This window comes from Pleurodeles waltl, chromosome 5 (genome assembly GCF_031143425.1).
Source record: "Pleurodeles waltl isolate 20211129_DDA chromosome 5, aPleWal1.hap1.20221129, whole genome shotgun sequence".
Taxonomy (NCBI): domain Eukaryota; kingdom Metazoa; phylum Chordata; class Amphibia; order Caudata; family Salamandridae; genus Pleurodeles; species Pleurodeles waltl.
In genome coordinates, this window is record NC_090444.1 from 1,292,302,816 (window position 1) to 1,292,319,173 (window position 16,358).

Sequence of the window (16,358 nt, forward strand, 5' to 3'; positions counted from 1 at the left end):
TTAAGGCTCCTTAAAACAACCCTTGGGGGAGTACAAATGCAGGAATGGAGGTCGGTTTTCTCTGGCAGTCCATCATCTCTGTGGTCGTGGCCAATCACAGGGTGCCACAAAGAGTGACCTACCTAACTACCGATCATTAGGCAGGATATTCCCTCACCCCACGAACAAGAATTTTGTGATGCAACAGATAGGCTGCGAAATGTCAGTGTGCAATTTGCACTCATAGCTTACGACCTGCCTCGCTTAGTAAATCGGGCACTCACTGACACAATACGCACATTGGCATTGAATGTAAAAATAAATAAAGAGCCATCATGGGGTCACTTGGAAAACGGAAGTCACATTTTGGATTCAGAATATTGTACAGTACATTTAATGCTAGAGTAAAGCTCTCTTCCTCTATGACTTCGATGCCATTTCAATTTTCCTCTACTTTTATTCGGCGTAACCATTGGTTCAAAAAACTGTCAATCAGAACGTGCAATGTGGCTCGAGTCATAAAAGGCAGTAACAATAAAAAAACAGCAAGTTATTAAAGCACCATTTCAACACAAAAATCGTACACTACAGTTACAGATCTATCAACACTTCTCAGGAACTAAGCAAGTCAGCATGCTATTCACTTAAGCACGGCACAAAGCGTTATGTATGAGAACTATAAAAATAGCATTTATGTGAAGAACAAAAAATATAGCTATCAAGTGACACCACAGATTCTGTAGCTGTTTTCGTAAAGTGCACATACAATTAATTGCGAAGGACAATTATTAACTAATGTCACCTATTTGTTTCTAAACACCCCTGAAATCTGTTGCCCAAAATACTCATCTAAGAAGACTTTTTGGCTCAAGTAACGTGGCAAAAAGCAGTAACCTCTTTTAGGAATTGACACGTCAGGCTAATTATAGCAGCATAAGCTATGCCTACAATGAAGGCAGTGGCAGGCTTCGCTAGAATAAACCAAAGTTCCACATTAATATGCATTTATTTAAAGCAGCAGCACTACCCACATTTATTCAGGATGTAGGAAATGGAGAAGGAGAGCAAAACGTAAATGTGCAGTGCTGTCCTAAAGCACTGTAGCGCTCTTTTTGAGAGTAATCGGAATTTAATGTTCTGGCGCTCTTCTTGTTACAGATACCATTCAGTCAATGTCCTTGGGAATATTTTCTTTTCATAAAAATTTCAAAGCATGACTAGAACACAAAAAGTCAAGATCCGCAAAAAGATTCTGAAATAGAGTGTACAAATTTGACCATTATTGTTCAACAAGATATCAAAATTGGAGGGAAATAAAATCAGTTTTGGCATTTTTTGAAGAGATGACCCAGTCTAAAAAAGACGAGAAATAGGACTAAAGTAAGAAATAGGCGAGATTCCTAACTATTTTTAGTACTCTAGATAGCACTGCTGCTTCAAATAGAGGACTTGATTTAATACAGAATGTGACAATCGTTAAAGTTCCCTTTCACATCATTTTCTGTTGAAAATGTAGAATTATTCCCTTTAAATTGCACTCAACAACTGGTAGTGATTCACACAACGGATCTGTGCTCTCCGCACACATAGATGGCACTAGGCCGGATGCGTCGTCTTGTGTGACCGGGTAACTGTGGTACAAACTTAAAGTACTTCGGCATTAAATCTAAGCAAGCGTCACGGAATTTCTTAATCCTCCAGTAGTATATGAGTGGATTCAGTGCCGACTTGAGGTAGCATAGCCACAGCAGCCACGTACTTATCTCAAAGAAGCTGTGCTTATTGTAAAAGTTACTGTTGAAAGTGGCAACAAGGCTGTAAGTGGTGAAGGGTGCCCAACAGAAGATGAAAACAACAAACAAAACCAAAATGGTGGTGAAGGCACGGGTTTTAAAGCTCATATCTATGCTCATTTGGAAAGGCCTCTGAAGGCTCATGAGACCGAGTTTGCTAGCCTGGCTTAGGCATATGCTGTCAGGGTGGCTGTGGATACGAACCGCGTTGTGGCGCACTGTGTTGAGTATGCCCATGAAAGTGTACAGCATCACCATAAAAGGGATAAAAAAGAAAAAAAGGACCACAAATATGACATAGGCCTGGTAGCCAGGGTTGGTGCTGTAGCCAAACACGCACTGCGGTGCTCTCGAAGGAACTTGCAGATTTGGGCTGCCCACAGCTAACGGGAAGGCCACACAAAAGGAGGTAACCCAAGCAACTATGATGAGAATCTTTGCACGGTAAGGATTGAGCTTGTCTTGCTTCTGGACAATGATCAGGAATCGATCAATGCTGATAATGAGCAGGATGGCAACCCCTTCCATGACAAACAGCCAGAAAAACATGGCAGAAACTCTACAGAAGATGTCTCCAAAGATCCACTCAGTGGTAAAGATGGTGATCAGAGCGAAAGGCATGTTGAGAACAGAGAGCAACATGTCGGCACAGGCCAAGCTGGCTAGTAGGATGTTAATAGCTGATCGCATAGCTGCCTTTTGGTACACCATCAGACAGACAACAAAGTTCCCCAAGAAAGAAAGCAACAGTATAAATATCATTACTGCACAGAGAATGATCTGGAGTGGCAAGCTGAGGCTCCCTGGAACTGCTTGTGCTGGGATTGTCGTCGTACTGTTCATTGCAAAGGTGCTGGTCTCTGTTGTAACCATGGCACCCGGACTGTATTTTAATGGCCGATCAATGCCGAGCTGGAATGTCGCCACTGTTGTTGTAAAGTTCGTGTAGGCATTTTCATAGACAACAAACGTGCTGTTTGGTGTCCTTGGACGGTCAGGTGTCAGCATCGCAGAAAAAAACATTATTGTGCCAACATTGTATTTTCAAGCAGAAGTCATCAAAGGAAGTGTCGTGTTCAACGGCTAATGGTCAGCGGCAGTGAAGCTCCTACAGTAAGTGTACTCCCATTATATACACTTTACCTGCAAATAGAAAAAAAAATGTGAGCTTAAATTGAGCAAGTCTTCAAAAATGGCAGTTGAAAATGATGTAACAAACATTTGATTTGGAAGATTAACTTCAATGACATTTGAGAAACAGGAAATGAACCATTATGTTGTTACAACAAACCCAAAACAGAGAAAACCATTAAAGAGAAGAACAAGTCATTACAACAGGAGTCAACAGTAACAGAAACAAACGGCAGCCACCCAACCAGACTATTCAGAACCATGAGCAATGCCTTGCCCTTTCAGGTCAATAAGATAAAAATAAAACACAATAAATACATATAAAAACAATTACAACAACAAGTGCCCGCCCACCCCCATAAATGATTAAATAATTGGCCAGCTGGGCGGAGTGAAGAGCCTGCCTATTGCCCATTGAAGCGACTGTAAAGAGCTGTGAAGAGGTTCCTTCAACCTCAACGATTGCTTCCTCCCCACCGCTAGGACCGATTGCTCCAACTAATCCAAGGGTTCTTTTTCTCTTTAACACAATGCCTATCTGTTGTTGTAAAGCTGTTTATTTTGAGAAAGTTAACTTAATTGATGGATCAATTCTTTATAATTTACTTCCAACACATATACCGGTCTATAAGCTGAGGCCAGTGAAGGTGGGTGTGGACACAACCGAGCAGGTGTCCACCCGAAAGGCCACCCTATTATTAAACCACTTCCCTCCACCTCAGGAAATGTCTGTTCAGACTATGTGGTGATAGTTTCAAGTGTATCTCTAACTAGGCACTTCTTCTCTTTGTACCCTACGCAAGCGAACTCCTTAAAGATGCGCAGGAAATCAGGGAGAATCTCGTCGTCCACTAAAAACACTACTCGCAGGTATCTGGGGCAGGAGAGTTCCAAACCCACCAGCTGGCCGCAACTTCATTGCCCAGAATCCACGCTGCCCAACTCTGCCACAGGAGGGGCAAAGTGGACTTCAAAGAGCTGTGAGAGACCTGCGGCATAAGAAACGCCAAAACCACCAGCTGCCTGTAACTGGGACTTCATTGCCCAGAATCCACGCTGCTCAACGCCGCCCCAAGAAGTCCAGGAGGGTTTAGGTGGCCTTCAAAGGGTTGTGAGAGACCTGCAGCATAGGAAACGCCAAAACTACCAGCTGCTTGCAATTGGGACTTCATTGCCCAGAATACACACAGCCCAATACTGGTCCAAGAGGGGCTAGGAGGCCTAAAAAGGGCAACAAGAGACCCGCAGTGAGGGACGTGCGCTGGATGCGCCCAGGCATGTGCCCATGCAGAGACCGGGCCAAGAGTGGGCCCGTCTGCACCGATCCAGGGCCAGACGAGGCTGGGTTGGGCCACTACACTTGGTCCCTAGGAAAAGGTACTTTATTTTTGGTCCTATTCTAAAATTTATAACTAGTGGATGCCCTCTGTGTTAGAAGTGACTTTACCTTTTGTCCTGTTGCATGTTGTTGTGCTTGGGGAAGATTCCAATCGCTAGGGCACTCACATGCCTGAGAAAGCAACCCTTCCTTTTTTAGCACAAACTTGACTTGAAAGATTGATTGACATAGCTACTGAAGGCCGAACTTGTATAATGCTTATTCAACAACATTTTGCTAAGGTTTGGGACAAACGCTTTAATCCTTGGGTTAAAAAACTGAACTCTCTCCCTCCCAGAAGAGTACTTTGATTATTGGAAAACTGTATGGTAGTGCCTGCTTAATGCATTTTTTGTACGACTTAATAACATGAACTAGGCGCCTGTAAAAACTGGGCTAACACTATCTGGAACATCTACTTGCAAGCCCACCACAAAACCCTTTTTAGAGGTGTGCCCCTTCTTCCACTCCGACTAGATGATAATGGGGAAACGCAAGGCTGTGGATAATGTAGGGGAACCAGGGAAATCAGGGAAAGCAAAGAAACAGGCAAAGGATTCTGCGGAAATTGCACTTTGGATGACATTGAGGTCTTAATTGAAGAAGTTGAGGGTTTGCTGACCCAAAAAGACAAGGGGTATCCAACACGATTGACTAAATCAAAGAGTTCGGATATAAGATGCTATTCAACTTAAGCGCCCTCTAGTCAAAGCAAAATGCAGGCACCAGGGTCACCTTCTCCCAGAAATACTTCGAGGTAATACCAGGTGCACTGCAGTCTGAGACATCACCGGGTACAGGAACAGGTGATGTTCAACCAACCCCCATCCATGTCAACATTGAATGCACTAACAGGTTCTCAGCTCTTTATCAACATGAGGATTCCCCCACTTCAAGCGTTACAGCCCTAAGTGGTCAGAGAGCAAGTTTGAGCGAACCCACAGTGGATATCTCCACCAATGCCCAGTTGACATAGCTGAGGGAAGAGATCAACGAGCTAAGGAAATCTGTTACTTTTTTCACGCAGACTCTGATGGAAAAGTGGACAAACTGACTTCAATGCTGCACTTAGAAAAGGGTAAGGGGCTTTTCCCACCCAGAAATACTAAACCGATTGATCTAGCTCTGTATGTGACAGCACCCCCACCGTTAGCCACCTTAAACACCCAAGTTAGGTGCCCAACCAAGTTTACCAATTTTAATGTATCTAGGATATCTTATCCTAATCCTAGTTATAGAGCAACTGCTCGTTATGCAGAAGGAGGCCACAAGTGGAAGGGCAAGGGCATGCAGCAAAGGGAGGGAGCTAAGGGTTCAATGATACTGCGATCCTTACCAGATGATTCAACAAAGCCTAATGGAAAGGCATATACCCCCTCAGTCTTGATGAGTAAGAGATTGGCTCCACAAGATCACTTGCTGGGAGAAAGCAGTGGCAGTGCCCATGTGGGGGATGAGAGATTTTTAACAAATGTTCCTAAATTAATCTCTTGAGCCTTCAAAAGCAAAGAAGCACTAGTCAATAAGAAAATTAATTGGTTACTCAAAGTACATAATTTTTGGTCCATAATCAGGGAGGATATTGTGCAAGTCAGGTGTTTTATCACTAAGCTGGGAGGCACTGATTACATAGGCATAAGGTTCACCAACGGCAAAATAGACGAAGGTCTGATTGTCTTGGAGCATAGAGTGCACCTACATAATGCCGCGAACATATGTATTAAAATAAAACTGCCACCAATAACTGTCCCTGAGGATAGTAGAAGTCTGGCCCTGACCCAAAGAATAGCACATGAAATGAGGTCGGGCAGCTCTAGTTCCCTGGCTACACCTGATGCAGATTGACTCCCTCAGGACGCTGCCTAGACTAGTGACAAATCTTATGTTGTGTCACCTGAGAGGAAAAGCCTGGCTTAGCAAGCAGTAGGTCCCCTGTATTGGAGAGGGCGAGGTCAAATATCCCTGCGACTGCACAAGAGTTATTCACCACACAACCACAATCTTTTTCTCTGGCCCAAGACATCCCCAACGCTAGCTACATTTGAAGTGAGACAAGATGCTGAAGTTAAAATTGTGGCATGGAATGTCATAGGGCTACAGGCTAAACTGAATGATTCGGAATGGAGGGAATTTATAGATAGCTATCAAATCATTCTATTACAGGAAACATGAGCTACAGAGCCAATTTATAGACCAGGGTAGCTCACCTTTTTCGTAAATACCATCCCAGCTACATCTGGGAGAGCCTTGGAAAGCTTAATATTCTGGCAAAAAAAAATCAACAATTACAAAAGGTGAAACTACTAGATTCAGGGTCAAAGGATATCTGAGGCATCCATTTGACATTCCATAGATCTGCTGTATTAAACCACCTAGACATGATCCCCAACTCCAGAAAAGCGTGAAGTCCTCAGCTATACACTCCGTTCGAGCTCTATCAGAGGGCACTATACATAATCCATGGCCTTTGATAATAGCTGGCGACTAACACTCAATCTGAACCTCTTTCAGCCTTAAAGGTTTAAGAGGATGAGGAGAGGGGCATCCCTGAGCTCACAAGCAAGCCAGCTTTGAAATGGCCAAAAGTAGCAAGTCACATTTTCCATCTTTGTTTAGTCCTCGGCCAGAGAGCTGCTGTTGGGCGCACTAAATCTGATAACCAGCCTCAAAAGAGTATACTAACCACATAGTTAACATTCGGCTTGACTCGAGGCTATGGAATTACATGGTAGATATAGAAGTTGTCACTTGTGGAGAAAGCAATCATAATGCCCTTGCCGCTGTTTTTAAATTAGATTTGTTTCGCACACCTGTTGAGCAAATCAGTGGTGCCTCCATAATGCCATAAACTCTTACAAATAATTGCAAGAACATAAAGTGGGCCAATAATAGTATGGATACCCAGATCAAGGCAAAAATGTTTAAATCACTTGAAGACCACTTTGAAACCAATAATCCTCTTGACTGGGAAGCTGCTATGTTTAACAGTAAGCACACTGAGGTATTTAGTATCCTTAAATATTACTTCATAAAGCAGAGCATGAAGGGGCATGTGACCTCTTCAAGCTGCCCTTTGTTTACCAAGGAGTGCAAAGAGGCAAAAGGGGGATTAATTAGGGCCATTAAAGATGACTCAACATACACATATCTTGTGCTAGGAAAGCCTACAAGACTATACTGATCAACGCTAGGGGTAGCTGGGAGGAGGGGTAGTTGAGAAAAATGTTAGATGTTCTGGGGAAATGTGATTATATAACCTTTTGGAAAATAGTTGCAACAAGCAGCAGTGGAGGTTCTACCTCTCCCAAATGCAAGTCTCAGTTGATCTATGGGTTGACCATATATAGCACAAGTACAACTGTGATCAAAGGAAACTGCCCCCAGTGGGAGAACATAGGTGACAGCACATTGGTAGTGTTACCTGTCTCTGGCATCCCTTTCATAGATTTTTCAATAGAGGATAATAGGGTCGCTACTTCACATATGAATAAGGAGAAAGCTCCTTGCCTAGACAATATCCCAGTCAATGTATTCCACTCTGAGCCTGAAATTTGGGTACCCTACCTGAATGAGTTAAGCAATGCTGTTCTGTACGGGGAGGAAATCCCAGAGAGGCAGCATGGTGCCATTATTGTCCCAATCCATAACAAGCATTTGCAATGCAATGGGGCTTGCATTTGCTCAAGTTAGAGCTATTAGTGTTGTAAATTCCTTACAGGACTTTTCTTGCCACATAAACTGAAATGAAAAGTAAAACAGTTGACATAAGCAAGTCATTTCAAAACGCCATGAGCATAAGCACGAAGGAGACACACAAAAGGCAAAAGAAGTTTGCTCACAGTCAAATGTATCAGCATTCATGAAATGATCCATGAAACACGGGCAATCAGCAAGGCGGTAACAAAACCGCCCCAAGGAGGAACAAACAAAGCATTTACCAATGATAAAGGATTTTTGAAAGGCAAGCCCACGAACTAGTGAAAGTGATGGGCTTGGTTACTTCCAACAGGTCAAAGTGCTTGCACGCATGACCTAAAAGGGCCCAAAAGGCACCCCTGCAGATTAACCTCATTGATAACACCCAGAAAATCTGATGTAGGCAAGTCCTATTTTGTTTGAAGGAGAGGATTGAAGAACGCCAGGTCCTGTTGTATCTACAGGTGGGCTTTTGCAAGAGCATAGGTACTATAGACCAGATTTTTCATTTTATGACTATTTGTTGGAAGCACATCACCATCAACAACAACCACCTGTATGTAGCTTTTATGGATTCGAGTGCAGCATTTGATCTAGTATTGAGGCGCACTCTCTGGAAGTATATCCCCAAATGGGGATCCCACATGATTTACTCCATCTCCTTTGTTGGCTTCCTACAAACACATTTGCGTAGGTTAGGTGGAACACACAGGGTGATCTTTCCCCCCAGGATTCCTGTTAGTCATGAGGTGAGACAGGGATGGGTCCAGGCCCCTACACTGTTCTCCTTGTTCATGAATGGTGTAGTGGAAGCCCTCAACAAATGTCAGCATGATTGCCCCAAGATAGCTGGTGCACATATCCCTGTTCTGCTCTTTGCAGATAAAACCCTGATGCTCTTTCACACCCCATTGGCCTGCAGGAATTGCTAAACTATTTTGTGGGGTTCAGCAGGGAACAGGGGCTTGGCATCAATGCAGGCAAATTCAAGTTCATGACCATCAATCCTCATCATTCTTTAAAAAACAAGAATGCTTTGGAGGGCTCCAGCATTGATCAGGTCAGGAGCTTTGACTACTTGGGATTTAGGCTCACTGACAAGCTTTCCTGGGACCTTCTGCTGACAAAAAGCAAATCAATATTAACACACAGAGCAGCGACTATTGTCAGGAGGTATAAAGCTTTAACTATCAGGGCTGTGTCACTAGCCCTGGAGGTATATAGAGCTGTGACCTTGGGAGGCGCTTTGGGGCCTTAATCTGGGGCCCGGGGGACACTTTACAATTAAATATTAATCCGAAATCAAGATCAGTTTTGAGTGTCCCTAGTAGCACCTCACTTGCACCTTTAAGATGGGATCTGAGCGTTAAAAGGGTTGACCATATTTCTCGTCTAAAAATCCTGACCTACTGGGTTAGAATATGGACAACCCAAGAGATGACCCCTTTTAAAGCTGCACTACAGCAGCTATTGCTATTACATAAGCGTTGTACCATGTCATGGATTAAAGCCGTGAACATTGTATGTAGTAAGCTAAAGCTTGAGGGAGTATGGGAAGACCCTAGAAAGTTGAAGGAAAACTCTACCAAATGGGTCAAGGACACTTATTGGGAACATGTTCTACAAAAGTCATGGAAGGAGGCCTGATGTGGTGATGGATACATTTTTAAGCCATAAAAGCTTCCTCACTTTTGGGGGCAGAGCTTGGCAAGTGAAGATGGTAGCCGCCTGAAATGAGAGCTCTGGGTCGGCCTGCTAAAAATCCTGTCCCTGCACTGGCTGACGGGGCCCCCGCTGACTGAAAGAAGGGTCAAGGCCGGCTGACATGTGACTACGATGGGCGGTGTAGCCCAAGCGCCGGAGGACTGCCTGGCTGACTGACTGGTGCGGCTGGAGCAGCCTGCTCTGGGGCAGGTGAGCGGCAATGTCGGGCCCGTCCCGTCCCTGGCTGCCCTGGAGCTGGACCAGGCCGCTGGCAGTGAAGTGAGGCAGAGCTCAGTTGGAAGGACCGGGCTGCCCCATCCTCCCGAGGGGTGCGGCAGGGCCCCCTACCCGGTGCGAGGTGCACCGTGGAGTGGGAGGAACACAGGATCGAGGAGTGGAGCACAAACAAGGGTCCCCCTGGTCCCACAAGTGAGGCAGTGAGATCTGGTGGGGGGTCCTGGGGGCCCAGCTGGTTCTGAGCCGGCTGCAGTGGAGAAAGGATGGACCTGCTGAGGGGGGCACCATGAGTATGGGCCTCCCCCTTGCCAGGTGCTGTTGGTGGTAGCCCGGATTGAGTCGGCACCTAGGTGGGGGGTGTCCCCCTGCTGGGGGCCCAGGCGTGGACTGAACTTCTGTGGAAGTGCACCCGCCATAGACCGGACTGCAGAGGGGGTTCTGGGGTGCCCCGAAGAGGTGCAGGCCTCGCCCTGGTGACGGTGGGGTGGGAGGTCCTGGAGTCCCATAGTGGGATTGAGAAACAGGGGGCTTGAACCTACAGAGGCAAAATATTCTCCTGCGCTGGAATTTTGGCCTACCAGACTACGGAGAGGAGACAGATGAGGGGGGTCCGCAGAGTGGAGTGCAGTTGCTGAGACAGACACCCTGCTGGATTCCTTGTGGTGTGTTGCTGGAGAACTATGGTGGAGCACACTCTGTGGTGGCTGCACACACTTGGGGGGGGGAGCTCTGTCATTTACATTTATTGGGCCACTGTTGGAACTGCGGCACCAAGAGCCATGCGTACTGCATTGACCCGGGGGGAGATGGAGTCCATGACGGGGCCTCTTGTTAACCTGGAGCCTGCCTCGGTACAAGGTGGTCCTGACCCTGCACTTCGCAGTTGGCACGCCTTCACCATGAGGAAGGTCTGACTTAAATCACAGAGTGAAGGCCTGGCTATCTCCTACCCGGGCCACCAATGGCCGGGTAGTGAAACAAGGGAAGGGCCCGAGCCCCCCAACATGCAAGACACCCTGAATAAGATTCTGGGGGCCACTAAGGACACTAAAACAACACTGAGGCAAGAGATAGGCAAAGTATTGACTAAACTCAGCCACCTATGCACCGACCATCATAAGTTGTCCTATAGGGTGAAGGATGCAGAAGAGGTGCTGGAGGATCTGTGGCTTGCTCACCAGGCAACGAAATCCCAACTTGCTCAGCTCACAGAGCGGATTCAAAAACTTCAATACAGAGCTGAAGATGCGGAGGGCTGCAGCAGACGTAATAATGTGCGTATCAATGGGCTTCCCGAAAATACAGAAGGGCCCAATGCAGTGAATTACCTGGAACAATGCCTGTGATCGATCATGAAGGACCAACCCCTTACGCTGTTTTTTGCACTGGAAAGGGCACACCATGTGCCGGCCCCTCCACTGGCGCCGGGGAGGACGCCAAGGCCGATAGTGGCCAAACTCCTACACTACAGAGACCGTGACCTCCTGCTGCAGAAGGCGAGACCGTTCGAAGTGGGGGTTCCCGGGTCACCCTGTTCCCAGATTTCACGGCGGCAGTCCAGGCCAAACGAGCCACCTTCACTGTAGTGAAACGAGTACTACGTGATGAGGGAATCGACACTCGATGTTTCTGTCATAACTGAAGATTATGCTAGAAGGCCAAACCCAGTTTTACCAAGACCCGGACAAAGCCTGGGCGTGCCTGGAAATGTACCGGATGGGTACCAATAGAGCACAGAACGTGGAGCCTGACCCATCCCGGTGCAAGAAGTGGCGTACATGACACTTAGTAGGAAATACTTGAGTGAAAAAACTGACTCGGCAGCAGACAAGCCAAGGGAAAAAAGCTGTCCTGCAGGCGGCGGCCTCCCTGTCGGAGGGGGGCCTTTCAGAAGGTGAACCCTGGCCTGACCAGGACTTTCCGGTGATGGGAGAGTCCACAGATGATTACTTTGTGACTAGTATCATGGAAGGGCTTCCCCGGTTGACGCCCCAGACAGCAGTTGACATTGCTTCATGAGATCGGGTCCCGCCCTTGCCTGTGTCTATTGTTGGACTGAGGTCATGGGCTGACCCACTCCATGGGAGGCGACCCTGATGTTTTTGATGACCGCCCCCAATCACCTGCTGGCTTTTTCAGCAGGAAGATAATAAATCGTTACACAGTGGTTTATACGGTTTGGGCGGTCAGCGGTTGCTCTGCTGTTCTTGGGGAGGGAAGTTGGGATGCATTTGTTTTAACCCATGGTTATTGGAGACATGCTGTGATGTTGGGGGATCCTGTGGGAGGACATGGGGCAGTTGGGGAACATAATACAGGCCGCGCCTATTAATGAGTATGGCGGACACACATTCTTAGCTTAAAATAATATCCTGGAATATCCGAGGATTAGGCTTGGTGGCCAAACGTCAAAGTTCTCTCATACATTAAACATAAGTGGGTGCATATTGCGATGCTTTAGGAATCACACTGTACCCAGGTAGAGGTAGAACGCCTCCGAAGGCGTTGGTGGGGGCAGATATTCGCAACTACATACTCTGCATATGCAAGGGGGGCGACAATCTGGGTGAGAGCAGGGGTGCCCTTTGAGGCCTCCTCTGTGGAGGTGGATAAAGAAGGTCATTGTGTACTGGTGGGGGACACCTCTATGGCAAGCCTGTAGTGTTGGGGAGTATTTTTGCACCAAACCAAGAGCAGATTCCCTTTCTACACTCTACAAGATCCACTGACATCTCATTCCTTATAGGGGGAGATTTTAACAGGGTACCGGACCCCCTCATAGACCGCTCAACACCGCCACTGCATGGCCAGGCGACTGAGGGTAGCAGCGGGCATGACAAACTGGATATCACACTGGGACATGGTGGACATATGGGTTCTCCAACACCCCTTGAACAGAGATTATTCATATTATTCCCACCTTTACCACGTGCACACTAGAATAGATCGCATTATATGTTCTTCGTTCCTTAGCGGTATGGTAACACAGACGGAATGCCTTGGTCGGGCCATTTCTGATCACAGTCCCCTGCTCCTCTCCTTACAAACAACAGAGGCCCATCCGCCGGTCCCGACTTAGAGGCTGCACTCTAGTGCCCTAGAGGACAAAGTCTTCCGGGAGGCATCGACGTCCAGGCTGTCTGAATACTTGTTGTCAAACCCAGGGACAGAATCTAGCTGTGGAATTGAGTGGGATACCTTAAAAGTGGTATTGAGGGAACATTGCTTGGGACAAACAGTGGGCATTAGATGGGACCTTGAGTGGGACATCTTACGTCTAGAGTCCACCATACATCGGTGTGGCAATGATCTTGATGGCAACCCTGGGGCACACGTGAGATTATTGGAGAACAGGGAATTATACAACACTGCACTGGAGCGCCTCCGATGCCATGATTACAAGAAATATATTGGTAGGGGACATGAGGAGGAGGGGTGAGCGGGGAAGTTACTGGCCTGGTTGATTCGCCCAGGGACAGGGGGGACTCTGATTACTAGACTGGTCCCTGCAGAGAGAACTATACTCTACTCTACTCACCTATGCAAAAGACATGGAATTTTGGACCTACTACATGTCACTGTACAGCCCCTTACAACTAGTCAGGCCTGATGATTTAGAGAGCTTCTTGGCTGTCCTAGCTCAAAGTGTGCTTACAGAGATGGACAGGGATACACTGGGGGCAGCACTGACAGTAGAGAAGGTCAAGGCAGCCATAACGACCCTGGTGTCAGGCAAAACCCTGGGCTCAGACAACTTAACCCCAGAGTTCTACAAATTATACAAAGGAACTCTGGCACCCTGGCTCGTGGAGATGTCTACTGAGACCTGCATGGCTAAGGTGTTGCCAGCATCAACCTGGGAAGCTATAGTGGTACTGCTGCCTAAATCTACACAAGCGGATGTGGAAGTCATGGATTTTCGGCCACTGTCCATGCTGAATATAGATTTTAAGATACTAAACAAAGCCCCTGCGTCTAGACTGCTGCCCCACATGTGCACTCTGATACATAGTGACCAAAATGGATTTATACCTACGGGGCACCTCCCATAAGCTCCGGAAGCTCTACTACCTCCTCTATGACGGCATGCATCCCCCAAGCATGACAGATGTGATTGTCTCGGTGGACGTGGAAAAGGCATTTGTTACTGTGAGCTGGAAGTTTATGGAGGACACCATGTTACAGATGGGTCTGGGGTACGCCTGTGAAGACTGGGTCAGGTTACTGTACTCGCACCCTACTGCAAGGGTTAAGACGGGATGGATGATCTCCAGTAGCTATGAGATACATCGAGGGAGCGTCAGGGATGCCTGCTGTAGCCACTACTCTTTCCTATAGCTATTGAACCATTGGCAGCGAAAATCAGAGCAGTGGGACAGGACTGGGGAATATACAGGAATGGGAAGTTTCATATCGTCTCCTTATATGCAGACGACCTCCTCATATACCTCAGAGACAGGAAGAGAATGCTTCCGCAGGTGTTTGACCTGCTAGATGATTTTGACATTTGCTCAGTCCTCTGCCTGAACCGCAGGAAGATGAGCGTATTTCCAATATGCCGCGGCATAGCCCGTCCAGTCTCTTGCCCGCTGGATGTCACCTAAGCACCCATTCGTTCCGCTACCTGGGTATACAGGTCTACCATGACCTTCAGAATCTCCGGGAGGTCAAAGTGGGGAAGGCGCTGGATGGCCAAAGTGGGGATTGCTTTTTAGCGCTCCCTCCACTTACCTATTGTGGCACGCATTTCCCTCACCAAGATGGTAATGCTCCCTAGGCTACTCTACTGGTTTGTTAACCTACCCATTTCGCCTCTGGCAACCTGATTCAGGTCACTAGACGTACTGGTTCGGGAATTGTGGGATGGTGGACGTCGGCGTGTGGCCCTGGCCACTCTTTGTCTGCCAACAGAGGCGGGAGGACTTGGGGTACCCGATTTTGAGCTCTACGTTTTGGCAGCACAACTGCAATGGCCTACACGCTGGCTAGGCAGGGTGGACCTCGCTGAGATCGCTCCAGCTGTAGGCGACCCGGATCAGAGTAGACTTCTGGGCACAATACTGAAACCTAGCCTTCGGTGCATCCGACTTGGGGTGCTACTGGCATCAGCCCTGACTGGCTGGCGGAGGACACTCAAGAGAACAAAGACCAGGGCTCCATATGAGCCCGCTATTCCCTTGGTAGGAATCCCTCATGGGGACCCCTTCCACCTGCTTCACCAAGAGACAGCTGCATCACTGGTTGGCAGCAGGGATACAAATGTTGGGCGAGATGCACTGCCAGGGAATGTTGATCCCGTCTGGCGACCTGGCAGAACAGACTGGCTTATACCAGGAGCAATTCTTGACATATGAAGCAGTGGTAAGGGCTATTAGGGACCTCCGGGGAGTGGCGCCAGTGGAACCCACTACATATGCGGTCCTTCAGACTATGCTGTCCATCGCAGATGGTTGCCATCTTGTCTCCTGGTTATATAAAGCATTGCTCGGAATGACGCACAGTCCATTAGTTAGCCTCCGGACAAAGTGGGAGACTGATCTGAACAGGAACCTCACTGGCACAGAATGTAAAAAGGTGTTATCTTGCGCTCCCACAGTATCCAGAAATACACGACAGAAATATATCCTATATAACTATACCCATAGGACCCATCTTACCCCACGTTGGAGTAAGCTTATATATGGGGGGGATGAGGTGAACTATCCCCGGTTTGGACTACAAGATGCAGACTTTAGTCCTATGACCTTGGGATGTCAGTCCCTTCAAGAATTTTGGGATGGGGTCTAATCAGGTACTACATAGAAGCCTTGAAAACTCGATGGCAACCTGCTTGTTGGGATTGTACAGCAGGCCCTGCGCCAGGAGGGTTGGTAACAGGTTTGTGAACCTAGCCTTGATCCTGGCTACACGCAGGATATCTTTAACTTGGAAGCAGAGTAGAGGTCCAAACCTCACAATGTGGGATAGAGACATTACATGTTGGGCAAGAGCAGAAGAGAGAGTCCTGGGACAGGAGGATAGTAAAGGGATCAGACACAAGCCGATAGCCCCTCAGTGGTCTGAAGTAATAGATGAGTGGGAAACATTGTGTTCAGAGGAGAACTCAGGTTCCGGTGACACCTCAGAGAATGAAGACGGGGCCAGGGCGTGAGAAGGTCGTGGAGTTTGTGTACTCATTAAGGACATAGACAACAACTGGGTCGGACGCCAGGAGTGTGCATGAACGTCCGCGCCCCCCCTCCGACATCCCTACACAGCTATTACAATCAATACCACGTAGTTGACATAAGTTGTCAAGATATGGATACTTATGATGCATAATTGCACCTCCACCACGGGTCAGCTTTTTCAGTTCTCAGTTACTAACTTCTTTGTTTAGTTTCATACACCGGGCACCACTCATTTAACCTAGACCACAATACGGACCATTCTCCCGGAGG

General features: G+C 47.4%; 1 protein-coding gene across 2 annotated transcripts in view; it reads right to left on the bottom strand.

The window, feature by feature from the left end:
• Positions 1–969: 969 nt before the first annotated feature.
• The window catches only part of GPR63 (G protein-coupled receptor 63), a 286,168-nt gene continuing 270,779 nt past the window's right edge, over positions 970–16,358 (bottom strand). The window contains exons 1-2 of one of the 2 annotated variants that reach the window (XM_069235528.1): positions 7,846–7,910; positions 970–2,915 (exon numbers count right to left, since the gene is read on the bottom strand). In XM_069235528.1, the coding sequence (XP_069091629.1) occupies positions 1,536–2,795 (1,260 nt within the window). In that variant the 5' untranslated portion in view covers positions 2,796–2,915; positions 7,846–7,910 and the 3' untranslated portion in view covers positions 970–1,535. Of the gene's footprint in view, positions 2,916–7,845; positions 7,911–16,358 lie in introns of those variants that run through there. The other variant, XM_069235529.1, reaches the window with a different exon arrangement.